At 37.0% G+C, this 23,003-nt stretch overlaps 2 protein-coding genes across 2 annotated transcripts; both read right to left on the bottom strand.

Annotated features, from left to right (window-relative positions):
* Nucleotides 1-15,166: 15,166 nt before the first annotated feature.
* Nucleotides 15,167-17,052, bottom strand: LOC109220139 (heavy metal-associated isoprenylated plant protein 36-like). The gene is made up of 3 exons (XM_019384603.1): nt 16,882-17,052; nt 16,720-16,795; nt 15,167-16,187 (listed from the first exon to the last, which is right to left on the bottom strand). Exons 1-3 carry the CDS (start codon nt 16,969-16,971, stop codon nt 15,388-15,390), a joined length of 966 nt encoding a protein of 321 aa, XP_019240148.1. The 5' UTR covers nt 16,972-17,052; the 3' UTR covers nt 15,167-15,387.
* A 2,722-nt stretch (nt 17,053-19,774) lies between these two features.
* On the bottom strand, nt 19,775-22,748 carry LOC109220138 (CAP-Gly domain-containing linker protein 1). The gene is made up of 7 exons (XM_019384602.1): nt 22,342-22,748; nt 21,850-21,888; nt 21,697-21,750; nt 21,555-21,608; nt 20,702-20,755; nt 20,542-20,613; nt 19,775-20,160 (listed from the first exon to the last, which is right to left on the bottom strand). Exons 1-7 carry the CDS (start codon nt 22,405-22,407, stop codon nt 20,047-20,049), a joined length of 453 nt encoding a protein of 150 aa, XP_019240147.1. The 5' UTR covers nt 22,408-22,748; the 3' UTR covers nt 19,775-20,046.
* Nucleotides 22,749-23,003: the final 255 nt, after the last annotated feature.

The following is a 23,003-nucleotide window of genomic DNA, read 5'->3' as shown; positions in this document are numbered from 1 at the left end:
AAGCCGTGGTCGTATCCATAAGGCGTAATAACGACGACTATCTCGCCGCTGTCGAGATCGAACCACTAGAAAGCTTGTACGGCATAGTACGTGTCGTGATACTTAAGGGGAATGACGTAAAGTACAATAAAGAGATTAAGGTATTATGGCTAAGGACTGTTGGACAAAAGGGAATACTTATAATATATATAGGAGGTAAGAGGACAGAAAAAGGGGGGCTTCTCTCCTTCAAGAAAAAGGGACAGAAGAACAGGAGAAGATCTCTAATGAAAATATAGCGAAAGTCTAGATCTTGGTTGCAAATCTTTGTAATCGTAATTGCTGAATCAATAAAGATAGATCTTGGAGCTGTCAATGGCATTCCTTCTTTTTCTTCTTTGTTCTTACATTATGGAACAATACGTCAAGAATGTAAGCTTATCGTTTATGTTTGATATCTTTTATAATCTTAAAAAGGTTATAAGCTTGATTATGTTCTATTTTTGTATTTAACGTGCTTTGATCTAGAGTTAATTATCCTTGGTTAAGATTTACCCTCTATTTCATCGTTAATTAGTTTAACAAAAAGCTTGACACTTTTTGGTCAAACAGCTGGCACTGTCTTCCTGACGTATGTGGATGTTATTGTTCCATTGCCTCTTTTTCATCTCTTTGTGCCAAGGGTCTCTCGGAAACAACCTCTTTACCTCCAGGGTAGGGGTAAAGTCTGCGTACTCATTGCCCTCCCAGACCCACTCGTGAAATATTACTGAGTTGTTGTTGTTGTAGTTACCTCGTACACCGTAATTTAATTGAAATTCTGAGCCAAAGAGATTGTCAATACATGTGTGGTTTAAACACACATGTATGATGTATGTAAAACCTTACTCAGAAAAATGAAGAAGTCCTACTCCTACGAGAGGAACAAGACGATTGAAAAAGAAGATTGGTCAACTTTATAAAAGTTCATATCCAGATAAAGTTCTCAAAGCTACTTAACTAAAAGATGTTGATTCCCACATAGTAATTTCATTTTTTTTCTTTCTTTTTCTACCCTTTCATTTCAAGTCTTTTCATTTTCTCTTTAAGGATATTTGGTTGTTCTTAATTATACCAATTTAGAAAGCTTCGGGAGCTGTTTACCCAATTTGCTTATCATTTTTTATATTCATTCTTTGTAATAAAGTCTCCAAATGCTGTGTATTACCCAAAAAGAAAGAAAAAAAACAAAAATCTTCAAATGCTTATCTAATCTAATTAAGTATAATATTCTTTTTTACAAAGATAATTTGTAGTTATAAGGCAGAATAGCCTAATAGACACCTCTACTTGTCCCGTTTTGTCATCCCGGTCCCTATACTCAAGAGGGTTTCATTCAGGCACTCTTAATTATTAAAATACACTACTTTAAACCCATCTGACCGTTGACCGAGTATATGTGGCAATTTGATGACTGAGTTGGACAAAATACGTGAACTTCACGCGTATAATGAGCGTAAATATAAGAAGTTCAACTAAAAATAATTAAAATAAGAACAAAAACAGGAAAAGTAAAATATAAAAAAATAAATAATAAAAACAAAATATGTCCCCTTTCTCCATCCCCTCCCCCATTTTTTTAATATTTATACCGTTCCCCTTTCCCCTTCTTTCCTCACCCCTCCATCATTTTCTCTCTTTTTTCCTTTCCAGTTCTTCCCTATTCTTCCTCCTTTCCATTTTCTTAAACCTTGAATCAATATTTGAAAAAAAAATATTTAAGAACCCTTTTATGAAGAGCAACCAACATTAGTGTTTTGAAATAAATTAGATCGATGGCTATTGTAATCAGTAATCTGTTTTGGGTAAGGATTGTCTCATGACTAACGAAATTTCATGTGGTAAAGTCGATATTTAATAATGGATTTATTCGATAGAGAGAAGTTGAATATCTAAAAAAAAAATTTGGCAGGTGAGGTGCAGGAGATGCGGCGATTTTGGAGGGGTTGACTAAGGTCTTTGTGAAATTAGGTTGGGTGTACAGTGTAAAATTATATGGACATATGAGGATATTGAGGAATTTCAGTGGTGGTGCAGTAGCATCAATGGAGGAAAGGAGTTCAAGGTGGTTCACATGGTAGATTGAAGTAGTGAGTGGCGACGTTGGACAAAAAACTCTGAAGGGGAGATCTGAACGAGATAAATTGGATACTGGTGGTTTTTAATCGTCCATGGTTGTATTGTCACTGGTAAAGGCAGAAAGTTGAGGTTTTATTTGTGTTGTGGAAAATAGAGAGAGCTGGTCAAAGGTGGGGGATGAGTGGAGTGAAAAAGAAAGAGAAATAAAAAAAATTTAAATTAAAGAGAAAAATAATGATGAGTCATAAAAAACCTGATGTGGAGGATGATGTGTCATCCACATCGTGCGTCTGAAGAACACGCGAGGTTAGAGGTGTTTACAGTAGTGTTTTTTAACAACTACGAGTGTCTGGATGAAACCTTATAGAGTATAAGGACCGGGATGACAAAATGGGACTGGTAAAGGTATTTACTAGGCTATTCTGCCTAGTTATAACTCAAAATGAGTTATTTGACATATGGCAATAGCATGCTAGGATATTAAATTAAAGTAGTAAAGAAGAGAGGACCACTGGGCCTCTCTTTGTGAATATTCTCAACGGATAGCAGGGCATACATAGCCTAAATTATTCCTTCCCTCAGCCTCTTTAGCCGCTCTAAAGTTTTGGCTTTTGAAACAAATCAAAATATTCCCTCCATGTTGTGTTGCTAGTTCTCAACTTGTATAAACTGATGAACTTCGTGCAAGTTCTCATCCACTTTAATATGAGTGTAAGTTATATACATCGACGATTAATATATTACATATTTTTACCTATTATAATAGATGCCTTATCTTATTTTCAAGATTACAAGACTCATAATTTAAAAAGGCTTACCCGTAACTGGATATCCTATAACTAACTTGATAATGTAAAAATATCTTTATGTTAACAGTGGATATAACTTAAACCCATAGTTATATCGGATAGCCACTTTAAGCGTGCTGTTAAAAATATATTCACATTTTATAATGTATTAACATATTAGACAATTCACTCAAACTTCAGGACACGACGTCCTGTAGTTTTATCTTCAATGTTCAAACTTCAAGACATCGTCTCCTAAAGTTCAAAAATTGTGTCTAGAAATTCAAATCTATCATGAATTTTCAAATTAGCAACTCCAAAATTTAGGACATTAAGTCCTGAATTCTAAATTAGTAGTCAAAAATTCAGGATACAAAAATTCAGAATACTTAGTCCTGAAGTTTGCATAAATTAGTTAATCTTTAAATACATTATAAATTGTTGACATATTTTAAAGAGCAGGCTAAACAATGGCTATCGTGTTTAACCAAAAAATAAGAATTTCGGTCAAAGCCTATTCTTAGAAGTACTCGGGTTACTGATAATCAAGAAAATCAATATTCGCGCAATAAGAAAGGAAATTAGAATATGAAATAGCAAAGTGATCAATAGAAAGCAAAAGAAAGTAATTGTATTCCAATAATAATCAAAACGTGTCTGTACAAATGATATCTCTTTCCTTTTTATAGGAATCTATGAGTATAACGTCTTTCCCCTTTTATGACCGAATCATTATGAGCATTAATGACATTAATGAGACGTTATAATTGGTAATTGTAACTGTTCATGAAGATTCTATAATGTTTGAGATCATTCACACTCATTAATGGCTGATTCAAGAATCTTTCCTTTTTACAGTCTTGATTCATTCCACCGGTACCTCTTTATATAACTGTTTAAACTTGAACGTCCATATCTTCTCCTCTCGCGGGTGATTATATGTTACGTCACGTGCCTCTTTTAATGCAGTTCTCCAATTGTCGCTCTCTCAATGATCCACGTGTCTTGTCTTATCAGCCATTCACATAAATTCACGTGTAATATTTATTTTTACCAATACATATCGGTGTATTGGGGAAAATTATATTTATATATAAAGGTGATGTGTCAAGACACGTGGATTAGTCAAATGGTCAAAGAATCGCAATTAACCACGACTTAGGAGTTACAACAGATACGAGCAAAGAAAGAGGAAGAGGCACGGGACATCAGACAAGTGACATGGTGCCCGTACCTATTTAAGTCATTTATATCCGAGAATCAGAAGGAATGAATCTAACAGCACACGAGGGTCCAAATACAATGTTTGATAAGCATTAAATGCTGAAAACGTTAGAGAATCTGTCTTAAATGTAATGATTATGTAACGTAGCATTCAATGTCATTTATTGCCCATAATAACCTTATTATGACAAACGCAAGGCACTTACATCTAAGATAGCTATAAAAGGAGAAGACCGGACAATTGTAGAGCCACGAAAAATCATCTGAATATACTTTCGTTTACTTGCTTTCTTCAATTATATTCTGGCTATTCAAATTATTCTCTTTTATATATTCTTGCGATTATCAGTAACCCGTGTTCTTCTAAGATATAGCTTTAGTCAAAATTCCATTTTTTGGTTAAACAAATTGGTTCCGTTGCCGGGAATCTGATAATCCATTTTATTTGAGCCTAGCTTCCCTTGTTGCGTCAACCATGTCGAACAACAATGACAACATTCAGGGAAACCAGGAAAATCAAACAACCCAGCAACTTCAGGGAGATCCACAAAACAATAACGTACTGATTACTTCTCCACAAGGCTCTCCACAGCGGTCTCGTGAAGGCACTCCTGATGGGTCTCATACAGATGGACAAGCTCAATTCGAGAATGTTGAAACTATGGATGAGGCTTTACAAAAACTTATTACCTCTCAAGTCAATAAAGCTCTTCAGGCTTTTGTTAGCCAATTACCTGCTGCACCACCTACACCCACACCAAATAACAACACTCTAGAGAACCCTCGTTCCGGACTCGTTAATTCAGGTAGTGGTGGAACCCCCAGTGAATCACATGAGGGAGAACCAGGTAATTCTAATTTACAGAATTTAGTACTAACATTGCAGAAACAGCTCAAGGAGCAAAATGACCGCATAGAGCAAATACCCGGGGTGCCACCAGTGATCAACGGGGTAGATATGGATAAATATTCACAACAACCTTGGAAGCCAAGTGTTGCTCCCCTTCCAATCCCAAAGAAATTCAAAATGCCTGAGATGCCAAAATACGATGGAACAACAGACCCGCGAGACCACGTGACTGCTTTCACAACAGGCGTAAAAGGCAATGATTTGACTAAGCAGGAGATCGAATCTGTATTAGTCAAAAAATTTGGTGAAACACTCACTAAAGGTGCACTAACATGGTATTCTCTTTTACCCGAAAATTCTATAAATTCTTTTGCTGAGCTTGCAGATTCTTTCATCAAAGCACACTCGGGAGTCCAAAAAGTCAAAAAAAGAGTGGAAGATATTTTCAAGATCAAACAAGGGGACTCAGAATTGCTTAGGGAATTTGTGGACAGATTTCAGCGTGAAAGAATGACATTGCCACGTGTACCGGATAATCACGAGCAATTTGAATGAAAAAAGCTCAGAAGCTACGAGGCGACTCAAGGAAAGCCTTCGAGAATTCCCAGCTACAACATGGAATGATGTTTACAATCGTTATAGCACAAAATTGAGGATTGAAGAAGATATTATTTCACGACATCAAAAAGAAGAAAAGGTAAGCTCAAGACGAGCTGAAAACGAAAAAAGGTCCGGTAAAAACAGGTACGAGCCATACATGGGACCTGCGGGAAGAGACTCACGGTCAAAGCAGGATAATCAGAGGTACGATCAAAGATCAAGGAATAGAGAGTCAGGCTCATCATCAAGATTTGGGAGTGACCGAAGCGCACGTGAGCCACGAGACAATGATGGAGGTCTAAAGGCAAGGTTTGGTGGTTATAATTTCAACGTGAGCACTTCTGAACTCGTGTCTATTTTAAGAAGCATGGGAGATAAGGTACGGTGGCCCAAGGAAATGAGATCAAATCCAAACAGAAGAAACCCTGATCATTGGTGCGAATTTCATAACGATCATGGGCATAAAACAGCAGATTGCAGGTTTTTGCAGGGTGAAGTTGATCATTTGTTAAAACAAGGATATCTCACTGAGCTATTTAGTGAGAAAGGTAAACAAGCATACATGAAGAACAGGCAGGAGCCTCCAAAACCACCTTCTCCCAAGAGAACTGTCAACGTTATAAGTGGGGGTGAAGAGATCAACGACGTATCATATAAAAAGGTTTCTATAGTAACAATTACCCACGGGAAGCGGCCTCGACATGTCTTGGATGAAGAAAATATTACGTTCGATGATGCAGATGCCGAGGGTCTATTAACTCCACATAACGACGCACTGGTAATATCTTTACTTGTACATGACACTAACGTGAAACGAGTTTTAATTGATCCAGGTAGTACCATGAACATTATTTTGGTAAGAGTATTACGTGAGATGCAAGCTGAAGATAACGTGATACCAAAGGCGCATACTCTATCTGGATTTGATAATTCTAGTGTTGTCACAAAAGGAGAGGTAACACTCACCATATTCGCTGAAGGAGTCGTCAAAGATACAAAGTTCCAGGTGGTAGATATGGAGATGGCTTACAATATGATTCTTGGGAGACCATGGATCCACTAAATGGATGTTGTTCCTTCAACCTTGCATCAAGTCATTAAGTTCCCAGCGCCATGGGGAATCTGTCAAATTAGGGGAGATCAACAAACATCCAGGAACATCAACTCCGTGGCAGATTCAAGTACGAAGGGTGAAGAAAAATAGCAATTACAGAATCCAGTTGAGACATAGCGTCAACTTCAACTGAACAAGAGCAAACAAATGTAGATTCAAGGCCCGATTCTATTCAAGAACCAGAAGAAAATGAAAACATCAAAACGACGATAGAAGAGCTGGAGGCTGTGGTTTTGTTTATACACTGGCCAGAGAGAAAAGTGTATATAGGAGCCAATATTAGCCCGGAGGTGAAACGTAAGTTGATTGAAATTTTAAAAGCTAACGCAGACTGTTTTGCTTGGTCCCATTCTGACATGACAGGGATACCACCGGAGGTGATGACTCATAAACTAAATGAAGATCCATCATATCCCCAGTCAAGCAAAAGAAAAGAAAGCAAGGAACTTTCAAGAATCAGGTGATTCAAGAAGAAGTACAAAAATTGCTAAGAATTGGTTCTATTCGTGAGGTAAAGTATCCTAACTGGTTAGCTAACACTGTTGTAGTTCCAAAGAAGAACGGTAAGTGACGGGTTTGCGTAGATTACACAGATCTTAATAAAGCCTACCCTAAAGATTCTTTTCCACTGCCACACATAAATCAATTGATTGATGCAACTGCAGGTCATGAACTATTAAGTTTTTCAGATGCATATTCAGGGTATAATCAGATTAAAATGGATCCAGGAGATGAAGAAAAAACTTCCTTCATAACAGACAGGGGGACTTACTGTTATGAAGTAATGCCCTTTGGTCTAAAGAATGCAGGAGCAACGTATCAGAGGTTAGTTACCAAAATGTTTCAAGAGCATTTGGGAAAAACTATGGAGGTATATATAGATGATATGCTCGTTAAAACTCAGCATTCAGGAGATCATATATCGCATCTATCTGAAACTTTTAAAATTTTGCGGAAATTTAATATGAAGTTAAATCCCGAAAAATGTGCATTTGGTGTTGCATCAGGTAAGTTCTTAGGTTTTCTTGTTTCTAACCGTGGTATCAAGGTGAATCCTGCACAGATTAAGGCCATTGAAGAAATCCCTGATATACTCTCAAGCAAGAAAGAGGTTCAAAGATTAACAGGGAGGATTGCAGCTTTGGGAAGATTCATTTCTAAATCACCAGAGAAGTGTTTTAAATTCTTCTCAGCTCTTAAGAAGCAGGATCATTTTGAATGGAACGAAGAGTGTCAGCAAGCAATCAGGAATTTGAAAGTGTACTTATCAAATCCACCGTTACTAGCAAAACCAAAGGCTGGGGAAAGTTTGCTCATTTACCTTGCTGTTTCAGAAGTAGCGGTAAGTGCGGTTTTGGTTCGAGAAGAACAAGGTAAACAATCCCCTATCTATTATGTTAGTAAATCTTTGTTAGATGCGGAAACGCGGTATCCTCAATTGGAAAAGCTTGCACTCGCATTAATCATGGCATCTAGGAAATTAAGGCCTTACTTTCAGTGTCATCCTATTGCTGTAGTAACCGCCTATCCTTTACGTAATATATTGCATAAGCATGAATTATCAGGTAGGTTGGCTAAGTGGGCAATAGAGTTAAGTGAATACGAAATCACGTACCAACCTAGAACTGCTATAAAATCACAAGTGTTAGCTGATTTCGTGGCTGATTTTAGCCACGTCATGCAATTAGAAGCACAAAAAGAATTACAGGTGCTCAATGGAACTAATCTAGGAACTTGGACTTTATTCGCTGATGGTTCATCTAATGTAAAAGGAGCAGGTTTAGGGATTGTTTTGGTACCACCTACGGGTGAAACCATTCGACAAGCTATCAAATGTCGTTCAATAACTAACACTGAGGCAGAGTATGAGGCTGTGATCGCAGGTTTTGAATTGGCTCGAGAACTTGGCATAAATCAGATTATAATCAAGAGCGATTCACAACTCGTGGTTAATCAAATGCTGGGGACTTATACAACCAGGGAAGCAAGGATGCAGCAATATTTAGAAAAGGTGCGGGAGTTAATAAAGCAATTTCAAACCTGGAAAGTTACACAAATACCAAGGGATGAAAATCTTGAAGCAGACGCTTTAGATAATCTCGCACCTGTGACTGACGTGGCAAGCGATGCAAACACCTCAGTTATTCATTTATTTCATTCAGTTCTTGACCCTGACAAGAATGAGGTAAATTTTAATAATTTAACTTGGGATTGGAGGAACGAGATTGTAGCTTTTTTGCAGTATGGAACCGTCCCTGATGACAAGAAAAAAGCCCATGCACTTCGAAAAAAGGTTGCTCGCTACTGTTTAAATCAAGGCAACCTATATCGTAAAATGTTCGGTGGCCCCCTAGCTAGATGTCTCGGACCTTCTCAAACAGAGTACGTAATGAGGTAAATACACGAGGGACATTGTGGAAATCACGCCGGAGGAAGATTATTGGTAAGAACCTTAATCAGGGCAGGTTACTACTGGCCAAAAATGGAAGAAGAAACGGAAAGTTTCGTGGCCAAATGTGATAAATGTCAAAGGTACGGTAACAACATGTATAGACCCGCGGAATTATTACATCCGGTCATCGCACCGTGTCCATTCATGAAGTGGGGAATGGATATCGTGTGTCCATTACCACAAGCAAAAGGACAGGTAAAATTTCTGCTCGTACTTACTGATTATTTTACTAAATGGGTAGAGGTAGGAGCCTTCAAACAGGTACGAGAAAGGGAAGTCAAAGGTTTATTTGGCGAAACATCATATGCCGATTTGGCGTACCAAAGGAGATCGTATGTGATAATGGTCCTCAGTTTATAGGAGCTCAAATCACAGAATTTTTTCAAAGTTGGAAAATTAAAAGGATTACGTCCACACCTTATCATCCGGTAGGTATTGGGCAAGCAGAATCAACAAACAAGGTTATTATCAATAATTTGAAGAAGCGTTTGGAAGAATCAAAAGGAAATTGGCCAGAGGTGCTACCTGGTGTTTTATGGGCATATCACACCACAACAAAATAAGTACGGGAGAAACACCATTTTTGTTGGTTTATGGAGCAGAAGCTTTAATTCCAGTTGAGATAGGAGAACCAAGCACACGGTTCACACAAGCGACACAAGAATCTAATGATGAGGAGATGCGGGTCAATCTAGATTTACTTGAAGGAAGGAGAGAAGCTGCATTAATAAGAATGGCAGCACAAAAACAAGTCATAGAACGATATTACAACAGGAAAGCACGCCTCAGATTCTTTAAAGTTGGGGACTTCGTACTTAAAAAAAGGTTTTCCAGTCTACAAAGGCAGCCAACGCGGGTAAACTAAGTCCAACTTGGGAAGGACCCTATAGAGTTCGTGATATTGCAGGCAAGGGAGCATATGAATTGGAGACAATGGATGGCAAAGTACTACCTTCACATTGGAATGTTGTTCATTTGAAGATATATTACTTCTAAGGAATACCCACGGTCGGGTATCACCATTTTGCATTTAATTTTTTGAATTGTTAAAATTTTACTAACGATTTTAGATGATAGGCAAAAAGCTAGCCCGTACTAAATGATGAGTCACGACCTGTAAGGCACCCGGAATAAACTATAATTCCTGGCCTAGGGTTACGATTATTCTGATAGAAATATAAACGGGTTAGGTAGTCTTCATCTAAAATCGCACCTCCGAGTCCCGTATGTTTTTCCTTTTCAGGAAAAGGACCAAAAGAGAGAAGCAATCAAGTGCTCGAGGCTTCATACTTCAACGCTCAAACACTTGGGGGACTACATAATACACACGAGTATGTGTTATAAAAAAGGCAAAGAAGATTGAGGAGAAATCAAGCCTGAAAAAGTCTGAAAAGTCAAGTGCAGAGTAAAAGTTACAAAGTCACGAGCCAAGGCCAAAGAATACCCTACTGTAGTTAGGATAAAAGCCAAGTACTAAAACGAGTTATAAAGAAAAATCTCGTGTTTTTATTCTAAAACGGGTTATGAAGAAAAACCTCGTGTTTGTAATCTAATTATAAATCTGTTACAAGAAAAATAGTTACGAGAAAGTTATAGATGTAATTCAAATACATGTAAAGAATTCTTCAAAACTAGACAAAGTTCAAATAAAAACTTGTCAATGTTATTCCAAAAGAAACATGTGTATTCCTATTTCTTTATCGTATGTTAACACCATTATGAAGTTGAGACGTCTTCTTCATTAAGTGTCGAAATATAAAAGGGCCCTCTTTTATAAAACTCATGTTTACTTTAGCTATTCATGAAGTTAACAAAAGCATTTTCTAAAGAACAAAAATGCAGATTATTCTATAAGTCCTTAGAAATAAAGGCAAGAATAAAATAAATAGAAGTTTAAGATAATAACACAAAAAAATTCTTAAATACTTAAGACTAAGTACGAACTTAGTCATAAAACTATGAAATTGTTTATACAAACTGCCCCATAAAAGACTTGGGGACTTGCGTTCCAAAACCAACCCTCAAATGAAGTTAAGGGTTTGATTACAATTTTCTGAAATAAACCCTCAAATGAGGCCAAGGATTTTTAACACAATTTTCCAAAGTGGTGCCTGCAAAAAAGAAGGAATTCAAGACAATGTAAGTTTTTCACTAAGAAGATGTGGGAAATGAAGAAGACGTATCAACAACAACGAGCTCAACTTGGACAGGAGCATCAACGGTTGCGGGTTGATCTTGATTCACAGCAACAGGCTCAACTTGAGCAAGAGCATCAGCAGATGTGGTTTCAACCTGGCTTGTGGCAGTAGGTTCGATTGGGCTTGAAGAAGAAGTGATACCCGTATGAGCTTCAATCACGGGAGAAGGAAAGTCCTGTATTTGCTGAGCTTGTTCAATGGTTTCATTAACCTTAGCTAATTCTGACTCCAGGTCGAAGTTTTCTTGACCAGCTTCAATTAGGGTATCACGACGTGAATTCAAAAAAGTCCAACTTACCTCAACATCAAATTTTTCTTAAAGGATATTATAATCCTTTTCCCAAGCAGCCACCTCATTCTTGAGCTCTTCATTTTTGGCCAAGGCGGAGTTACAAGAAGCTTGAAGAGAAACATGAGAGCTCTCTAAAGCACGTACCTTATCAGCAGAGACTCGAAGCTCTTCTTGTTCTTGAGTTAAGTTTTGCACGAGCTCTCCAGCATAAACTTCTTTTTGATTTAGCATAGCCTTCAATGCCTTGTTCTCTTCGCTAGCCTTAGACAGTTGTTCTGAAAAAGAGGATTCAAGGCGTTCTTTTTCTTTTTCTGCTTGGTTCAAGGAAGCCTTGATAACCGCTAGCTCCAAAGTTAATGCTCGCACCTGCTGCTCTAAGGTACTCTTGCTCTCTTGTAAATCCTCCATGTCAATTTGAGCACTGTCAAATTGTTCTTTCCAATTGATTGCTTCCAACTGAGAATCACGTGCAACCTTCTCTGAATCACGTGCTACCTTCTCCAAGAGGGAGATTCTGTTCATCAGCTCACTGCCGATAAGATTGGCCTAAGAAAAAAGAAAGGGAAATAAGAATCTCGAAGATAGAAATTTTTACAAAGTAAAGAAGAGAAAGAAGGAATATACCTTCAAAGTGGCATGCACTATGTCATTCATTAAAGTCAGGTTGCTATGGCTCTCCAGTTTTGCTTTCTCGATTGGGCCAATTAAAGGCTCGAGCCCAACGTCAGCTTGACCTGACTTCCTTAAGAGGCTGCTATCAGCAGGAACTTCAATAGTTACGCTCCTCATAGCAGTACTTCTACTTGAAGAACCCACCTCCGTATGATGAACGATAGGTGGGGGAATTGTCAAAGGAGGAGCGGTGGAAGGAGTAAAAACAGTAGAGGGAGGAACAGAAACAGTTGAGGCAGGTAAGGAAAGAATCACAGGTGCGGGAGTAGAAAAGGAAGATAAGGGAATTTCATCTAAAACAGGCCCTAAGTTTCCACTATCAAAACCACTGATAAAGAGTTGATCAATGGACTCACAAGTATCATATGGAGTGACGTCATCATCAGGAATAATAACAGGGGTATCAACTGGCTCGAAAAGAGGAAGACGATGTGAGATTTCAGCTTCGTCGTCAGATACAACACGTCTTCTAGCTCGTGGTCTCTTCACCAGGGAGCCTCCTTCATCCTCTTCTTCTGAGTCTTCTTCTTCAGTAGCTTTTCTTTTTGCAGAAGAAGAACCCAAGATTATTTCTCGGGCTGAAGTGGTACGAGTACCCAAAGAGTCACGAGAGGCCGCAACTGCCTCAGCAGTAACCCCTCGAATAGCAAATCCTGATAAAAAGAAGGATAAAAGTTAGAACAATAAAAGAAAATATTTATATATGTGAAAGATAAAATAAAAACTCTTACCATGAGTCTTTACTTTCCAACCGCAACGGTTGGAAAGGTTTTTCCATGACCTACCCTCCATTGGAGCGGCCTTCAACAATTTTTCTACCCAACTACAAAAGTTGGGCACATTCTCCACAACACCCATGGTTGCTGAGAAAAGAAAAGAAGCGACATTAGAGAAATTAATAAGCTTGAAAGAAAAAGGCACGAGAAAGATATAACTCTTACGTGCAAAGTTTCACTTCTCAGGGAAGGGAACATTATCTTCACCCACTAAACCAGCAGGGGGGGAGCAACAAACGAGCATACCAGCCACGGTCTTTATCATCTTCGGGGCTCACTAAAACCCTCTTGCTCCTGCTGCTAGTGTAAAAACGCCATTATGGAAAAGCCTAGGGGAGTAGAGGTGAATTAGGTGAGGGAAAGTAAAGCCAACATCTGCCAAGTTGGCGAGGTGCCTCAAACAGGCGACAACCCTCCATACAATTGGACCGATTTGACCCAAACAAACGTTGAAAAAACGGCAAAAATCTAGAATGACCGGGTCAATGGCTGGTTTGAACCCTAGAGTAAAAGGGTATGTATAAATAAAAGAGAATCCAATCATGTACGAAGTGATCCTCTGATTTGGATTAGGAATGATAATGGGAAAATCATCACTCCAGTGACAGTCCTTACGAACTATAGGAGCTAAAATTTCTGTAATTTGAGTAGGGAAAGCATCGGCACGATCTAAAGTGGCAACTTGGTTCCTAAGAGATTCCCTATCATGATGAAAAGATAGTTCTGTTGGGACTATCTCTTCAACTAAAGGCTCACGTAAAGGCTCAGAGGGTTCTTTGTTCCTAGAAGAAGACCTTTGAGAAAGGGAACCTCTAGTTCTCGAAGAGGGTCGAGAACTAGGAGAAGGTGTGGATGAGCTACCACCACGAGCAGACCCCAAGCTACGGAGTCTACCCCCTCTTCTATGCCTAATGGGGGCATTGGGGAAGTTATCTAAAATAGGGGTTCTCCTAGGGTTAGGGTTTGATGAAGTCATGGCGAAGAAGATTGAAGTGAAGAAGAAGTGAATAGAGATTTGAAGAATTGAAGTGTTCAATACGCTTTATGTGGTAAAAGACAAGAAAAGAAGTTATATTTATACTGATGGACAGCCGGCAAAAGGAAAAAGTACAATGATGGAAGGACCATAATAATGATAACTGACACTTCGTGAACAGGGAAGCCGAAAAGAAAGCCTAAGAAAGTGCTGCAAAACTGTAGAGCTAATAAGAGGATGACACGTGTAAAAACGCATTAAATGGAAGTGACAATTGAAGCGTCAATTTTGTCAGAGCATTAATGGTGACAAAAATTCTCTTTTAATGAAATCCACTTCCCAAATATTCAACTGATGAATAAATGGAAAGTGGGGGGGGGGGGGGGGTAGGGGGGGGACTATCTGTATTGGGAAAAATTATATTTATATATAAAGGTGACGTGTCAAGACACGTGGATTAGTCAAATGGTCAAAGAATCGCAATTAACCACGAGTCAGGAGTTACAACAGATACGAGCAAAGAAAGAGGAAGAGGCACGGGACATCAGACAAGTGATACGGCGCCGTACCTATTTAAGTCATTTATATCCGAGAATCAGAAGGAATGAATCTGACAGCATACGAGGGTCCAAATACAATGTTTGATAAGCATTAACTGTTGAAAACGTTAGAGAATCTGTCTTAAATGTAATGATTATGTAACGTAGCATTCAATGTCATTTATTGCCCATAATAACTTTATTATGACCAAAGCAAGGCACTTACATCTAAGATAGCTATAAAAGGAGAAGACTGAACAATTGTAGAGACACGGAAAATCATCTGAATATACTTTGATTTACTTGCTTTATTCAATTATATTCTGGCTATTCAAATTATTCTCTTTTATATATTCTTGCGATTATCAGTAACCCGTGTTCTTCTAAAATATAGCTTTAGTCAAAATTCCATTTTTTAGTTAAACAATCGGTGCACTTCACCCTTGCTTTTTAATTCTCAAACGGATCAACACTACTTCTCCACTCTTCTAAAAGTGACTTAAAATCTTGATCCCTCTCCTTAGTATCACAAGTTTAGTTAGCGTCACATATCCACTCCGATTAGTAAATTGAAACAACATAAAGTTCTACCAGTAGTAGTATGCAATTACTACATATTAGACGTAGCATATTACATTCTACAATATGTTTATTAGTCATGATATAACGTCAAAATCGAGAAATGATACGATCCTATTACATACATGTTAAATCTAAATTAAAGTAAAATGCAACTGCAAATGAAACTCTAATTCTTGCCAAAATTCTCATACTAGCTCAATATGCCACATTATCTTTCAGCAGTATGATCACATGATATAGCAGGCATGAGGGTTCTCGTCACTCAAGATCTCAAAAGACTCCAACGGCGCAGATTGCTTGGAATATAAATCAGAGTGCATGTACGGCGAGGATGGAACATAGTAATATGATGGTGCAGCGCTTATGGTAGGGTGTGCTGCATTGTAACTAACCACATAACTCTGATGAGGAACACAATAACCCGGCGGATTCTGATCGTACGGGTTAGAATAAGGATGCTGAAATGAGTGGCCTGGATTTGCTTGATCAATCACTTGACCGGGACCCATTTTCGCCACTTCTGATTCACTGCTTGGCGGTGCACCATTAGACCCTGCAGTCGCATTTGAGTTACTATTCCCACTCTTCTTCTTTTTCTTTTTCTTCTTCTTCTTAGCACCACCTTGCCCTCCGCCACCGCCGGCCTTTTGTTCCGCCGCCGGGTACTTCTCAACAGCGGCAACATTCTCCGGCGCCGACCTGTCATCTTGTCTTACTTCTTTTACATCCAACGTAATAGTCTCAACCCCACCAAATCTCACACCATGTCTTTGAGGACCATTATTTCTCATGTTTGCTTCGGAATTTTCAGCTGTTTTTTCATTATTTTCATCATCTTCTTCTTGTTCATCGTCGTCACTGTTTTCGTTTTGCTTCGGTTTCTTCTCTTTTATTAAAGGTTTTGGCTCTGGCCATAACTCAGCACTCCTTCCATTCTTCACTAGTTTCCTTATCAAAGTCTCTGCATCAACATTTCCAGTTACTATGACTCTTTGCTGCTGTGGATCAATATCTATTGTATAAACACCTGCAAAGTTAATAAAAAAAAAAAAAAACAGAACACCCATAATTATTTTCATATATAGTAGCATAACCACACGTAAGAATTCTTTTCATCCAAAAATTATACTGTACAACAAGCAATATATATATATATATATATATATATATATATATATATATATATATATATATATATTTGAATCCCTTTAAAAAAAAATTAAAAAATTTCATGTAGTGACAAAAGTGGTTCAAAAATACTAAATGTGACAATTTACACTTTTTTGAAACCCCTTATTAGAATTCTTGGCTCTACCGTATACATTCTCATTATGTTAATATAAATACTCCTATAGTAACAAATGGATGTTAGATATATATACTCCTATAATATATCTAACTTGAGCACATATATATTCACAAATTTTGAGTGAATCAAGAAATAGATATGATTGTCCATTAATTAATCCTTTTTATTAGACATATATACAAACTAAAAAGGGACCCGAAATAGAAGAGAGTTAAACGAAGAAAGCAAGATTAGAAGGGAAGAAGAGAACCTTCAATGCTTTGCAAGACTTTCTTGACTTTTCTCTTGCAGCCTGGACAGTGGATAGAAACTTTCAAAACCCATGTCTGTGAAAACAAAACAAACCAGGTTAAGTCAAAAAAAAAAAAAAGAACAAAATTGTAAAACTAGGAAACAGAATATTAAAGAGGACCGTGTAGTGAAGGGGCGGAAGCTGTGGTTGTTGTTGTTGTTGTTGTTGTTCTTGATCAGGTGGAGGTGCAGCAGAGGGAGAGGAGGCCATAAGAAGGAGAGATGAGTAGATTAGGGGCAGAGAAAGTAGTGGAGAATGCTGCAGATAGAAAATGGAGTAGTATCACAAATATTGTTTGTATAAAGTAATTGATAGAAAGAATTTAAGAGATGAGAGTGAAAGGAAGATAGATAGTGACATAAGATGCTCCTGGGCCTGCTGCCATGCACTTACTATTTACTACTACTACTTTTGGGTTACATGCACTAGTAATCTATACAAGAATCCTTTGCTGCTCTTTTTTCTTTTTAACTTTTTCTCTCTATTTGGGGTTTAGTTTTTTCTGTGAAGAATCAGTTAAAACTAACTATATGTAGTAAGCGTGATGACATCTGAAAAAGACAAAAATTAAAATTGAAATTTATTTACTACTAAGAAATAAGAAAATAAAGAGTGCTACTAGACCATAATTTTTCTGTAGATCAAAGTTGAAAAAGATGCATATCCGCCTGAGTTGAGTGTTTAATGACATTGGAGCATGTTATGGTATGTTAGCTGATTAAGAGTTTGTTTCACCTATTTTGTTTAATTTGTTCATTTTGCTCCTCTACAGAAAAATTTATATACTATAAAGTCAAGGCCAAAATGATGTCTTTCCTCTTGGAATTGCCTCTCAAATTCTTCTTTTTGCCAAGCCTCTAATTCCTCAGAATTTTTTCGTATAGTTCTCCTCAAACACAATTTCATTAGCTATTTTTCCAATTAGTAATTTCTTCAGTTGGCTATGAGGAAATGGATTGTGGCTGTTCACCGTTGACAGTCCATTAAATTAAATTAGTGGTTAGTAGTAACGGAACACAATTAGTTAAATTATACTACTACCGTACTACGTAGCATGTATGGCCAAACTTTTATAATTTGCTTATTTTGAAAAAGTGCTTTTTATCGGATGGACTTTCGAAAAAACTACATGTGATTGTCCACAGTTACCATAAGTTGATAACTTTGATATGAAGACAAGTAACCTACTATAAAAAATTAAACTATAGTAAATAAATTATTTCTAATTATCAGTACATATAACTCGAAAATCCGTTTTGTTGTATGATACACATCCAATTATTAGTGCAGTCACTAGAAGTTTCATCAGACTCCTTAACATTTTGCATAAAGTTGTTCTTTCTGGATATTAGGAATGAAAAGCGGCAAAGTGCACAACCAACCATTTTTAGGTCTGCTATTTTGGGATTAACCATTACTTATTTTGTCTTGAATCTGTGAACTAAAAATCTTAATTTTAAGATAATTTAGGATATTTATATTCCAAAAAATTGAACCGAATACTGAAATTCAGAATCAGACCTTTAGAGTAACTACATGATGTCATTTTTACAATGTAATGAAAAGGTCGCAAAATTATGATATATGCATGTAAGATAGACCAACGAAGTAACTTCAAGTTATCATGAGGACCGGGCCTGCAACTAATAGAACGAATCTAAAGGTAAAAATAGCACGGTATAGCCAGTTTTCGGACTGGTCAATCAAAAATAGCCAGCGTTTACCAAGTCAATGAAAAATAGCCACTATTTTGCTGCAATAGAGACCGGTCCAGCATAATATACTGGAGTTCGGTGCACTGGTGCTCCAAACTCTAGTATATTATACTAGACCAATATACTTGCTGGAACTCCAGTATATTATGCTGGAGTTCTAGTGTACTTATGCTGGAACTCCATCATATTATGCTGGAGTTCCAGCATACTTATTCTGGAACTCCAATATAATATGCTGGAGTTCAAGTATACTTATGCTGGAACTCCAACATAATATACTGGAGTATTTTCCGAGTTTTGAACAGTGTTTTCGCTCAAATTTATCTTTATATAAAAAGTGGCTAAATTTCGATTACTTTTGAAATTGGACTATTTTTGAACGACCAGTTGTAAATCTGACTATTTTTAAAATTTACCCAATCTAAAGTTCACCTATCTAAAATTATATGTTGTTTAATGAAACGATGAAAAATCAACTAGGAGGAGCAAATCGAGAAGGATAATAAATACAGAAATTGCCGTGAACAAGGTAGGAATCATCAAAATGCTAAAACATCCAACATAAAGACACTTTTCAATGCTAGTTATCCAATTACAAAAGCAACCCCATAGGCTTTTGTTTGGGTCTCTCTAAAATTGCTTCATATGTGATTGATTGGTAAGAAAATAAGAGGAGAAATTGAATACCCTCATTTTCAAGCTTTTCCTTCAGACAGAACAGAACCTACGCAAATTCACTTTCTGGCTACGAGATAAACTAACTGATGATCAATGCACAAATGGTTATATCTCATCCTTGAACATGGAGTCTCATTTTAAACCTCCAACACCACATAGAATCATAAAGAATTTGACAGGAGTTGCAGCCCTGTTATCATGTACTTTAGGTTTTGCATCCTGAAGTAAATAGTCTAAGTTCCAACTCGAACATCAAATTCTGATATTTCTCAAGAATGATAACATAAACCATAGTCCCTCATTTCTGGTGCTATGAAGAAACTAGTATAAAAGTTAACCCCCAAGAACTTTCATTCACTTCTCTGTAACCAGATACACAATTGTATCTTGATCTTCAGGAGAGTAGAAAAAGAGCAGGAAGTTCAAGGGTTAACTAGAAGATTGTTAGGACACTGTAATTCAAGATCATCCTTGTATGCCTCTTAATCACTCTCGGATTTGATTCTGTAAGAACGTTAGGTACCAATATGAACATCAGGCACTCAACGCAAGACCCTGTGATTACTTATTTAGGTTCTTACGTACTAGATCAAGAAGCAAGAAGACTGGAAAGCGTAAAGTTTCAGTTCTAGAAAAGCTCAAGATAAGATAAAAGTAACATAGCCACCAGCAGGGCATGTGACCCCTCATAAAATATGCAAGTTAATAGCAGTACAAGTAGAATGCTTGAACTAACAGCTAGAAAAAAAGGGAAATTATCCCATCAAACATACTCCAATGAAAGACTTGATCTCATATGGATGAAAATAGAACACTTCTTAACCTAACACACAAGCCCAAGCATATCTCATCGGAGAAGATGAGTTTAGGGAAAGGATGTGCATAATTCAGTCTACTGCTCAGTATCTTTACCACTGTCCTTTGGCAATTCCTCCTGAGTCTTCTCTTCATCATTATTAGGCTTGGCATCTTCTGCCTCTTTTGTTTCTTCTGAGACATCCTGAAGCTGTAGGGAGTTCCATACAAACAAAAATTAGAATTCCTTTGCAATCTGAAGCAAAAAAAAAAAAAAAAAAAAGGCTGTTCTCTCCGTCCAATTTTATATGGCAATCATTCCATTTTAGGTCATTCCAAATGTTTGACACCTTTCACCAACAATATTGTTATATAACTTCTCAAATTTCAGGAATTCATATCCTAAACTTTGATCAAATGTTATCTCTGTGAAGCTAAACTTTTCAACTGTTACTTCAATATTACACACAAGTCAAATTGATCAGTTAAATTTACGTTGTAAAATGCAAGGAAGAAGTATAATGTTGCTGAGACTGAGTGGACATCAGATAATTTCATAATTCAAAGAGTTACAACGCACAAGACAGCTCACCCCTAAGTTTCTTAAGCTGGCAGTGACATCTTCCTGCTGTTGTTGAAGAGTTGTTTTTAACTCTTGAAATTCCTGGTTCAAAAAATATTATAGTAATATATTAAATATTCAACTGAATCTCAAAAGATCATGAAAACATATAGACTGGAACATTGCTCACGGATCTCAGCTGGTCCACTTCAACATTCAGCGATTTCTTGAGCTCCGACAATTCCTGATTGAAAGTAAAAAAAGAAAAACAGAAACTTCTAAATGGCTGGATAAGATTAAGAAGTACAAGGCTTCCAGATGATCAAATGCTATTTGAAAGGAGCATTCTCCCATCTGTCATGCAGATCTTTGTATTCATCAAGCACACATCACATGGAAAAAAATCCTACTCGGAACAAAAAGCTAAGAAAAATAATGATGTTCTCCCAATCTCAAGATTCTAATAAAATATATCACTTGCAAAAGAAAAGGTTAAAGTTTTGGTTTGATCATTAGGAAATTTCACCAACTGGGAATATCTTATATCCTTGTACTTTGGTTATATTGACCTTTCTCCTGGCCTGTGCTTCTCCCTTTAAAAATTTCTTGTCTCACATTGATATTCCTAGATGTAATTGCTGATCCAATCATCTCGCATTTCCAGGAGACGCTACAGATGTTTTAGCTATCCAAGGACAAACATATTTTGAAAGCTGGCTGAAATCCATCCGTTTTTAATTCTAAAGTTACCTTTTCAACCAGAACTCGTTAAGAATGTCAAATGAAAGATTTACATTGATGACACTATCCTCAAATGGTATTTGCCAAAACTAGTCACCACAGCTTTTCTATTTCCAAGAAGATACATATTAAGCTTCAGATAGATTAGAGAACACCAGCCAATAAACAAACTATCACCGCTAACCTACTCCAAAGTCATACCTCACAATTTGCCAAAACATGTATCATCAGTACATTGCAAGTTCAAACTAGTCTGTTAAATTCATTTACAACTAATGGAAATGAAAGAAGGATGTACTTACATCACGATAGACCTTTACTTGGCCATCCAACTTTGATCTCCAGCTTTGAAGATCCTGCACATCAAAGAAGCCACTAGTAAAATACCATTAATAGCAACAAAATAAGCATAGATTTTTACAGATGCTATTAATATGAGCTTACTGTTTTCAAGCTCTGAATCCTAGTGAGCAGCTCTTGCCTTGATTCTGTCAATTCCTATCCACCAAAAATAACCAAAATCCTCAATTACAAAGTTTAACAGAGATCAATAACCAAACCCCAAAAATTCTATATTAATAGAACATGAAAAAGTACCGCAATTTTAGAGCTAGCCGGTGTCACATTCTCTTTTCTCTGCCAACAAGAAAAATCCAATTAGGTCAATACCCAATTCAGATTTCAAACTAACAAAGCAACCCCATGAAAAAAAAACACCATTTTATGCAAAATCAACAAAAACTCCTCAAGAAAAAACAAACAAACCCTTTTCGTATATCAAACCAGAGAGGCTAAAAAACAAGAAAAATCCAATTGGCAAAATACCCAGTTTATATTTCAAAGTAAAGGAGCAACCCCGTGTGAAAAAAGACACCATTTTAATGCTAAGCCATCAAAATCCCACAATTAAGAAAAAGATCCATTTAGCATATCAAACAACTAAGTGTAAAGAAGACAACAAATCAGAAAATACCTAGTTCAAAAAGTAATCTAATAGAAAACACACAATGTTGATGCTAAACAAACAGAAAATTAAGAAAGCAAGAGAACCCCATTTCACATATTAAACTACAGAGTTAAAGCGTGTACTGCAGAGAGAGGGGCAGCAGCAGCAGCAGCAGGAGGAACAACTGGGGTAGAATCGGCGTTTGCCATCGAGAAATGGGGAATTGAAAATAAATCTCAAAAACTGGGAAATTGATGAGTTAGAACCCCTAGTTAGGGTATGGGTATTGCTGAACGAGCTGAAACCAGAGACAGATGAAAAAAGAAATAGTAGTAATAATATTTGAAAATTAGGAGATGGGATGGTGTGTGTTTGGGCGGGCGATTTGTGGATTGATAAATTTTGAATTTGGCGAAGGTGAGGTGTAGTAGTATTAGCGTTACTTTGACATTGATGGAAACTGAGTTGAGGTTAGTGTATGCTATTTTGCAAACTTGATGTCGGTAGGCACCTCTCTAGAAATAATCATATTCATTATTGGCCCCTCCCCTCTCCTGCATTGCTGCTATATGGCGACATATATAATGTTTACATCAAATCATAATAATTTACTATAATTAAACTATCCACTAAGATGAGAATTATATTAATTTATTCTATAATTAGTGATAATAATGTCTGGAAAGACGTGTATCATGTATTTATTGATTTGGTATAGGCATCAAACACCAGGAAGTTTTGCCCTCGAAAAAATATAAATGAAAATTGATGCATAAATTTGTTATTAATTTGAAAAAAAAAAAAA

Source organism: Nicotiana attenuata, unplaced genomic scaffold (assembly GCF_001879085.1).
Source record: "Nicotiana attenuata strain UT unplaced genomic scaffold, NIATTr2, whole genome shotgun sequence".
Lineage (NCBI taxonomy): Eukaryota > Viridiplantae > Streptophyta > Magnoliopsida > Solanales > Solanaceae > Nicotiana > Nicotiana attenuata.
This window is presented reverse-complemented; position numbering and strand designations above follow the sequence as displayed.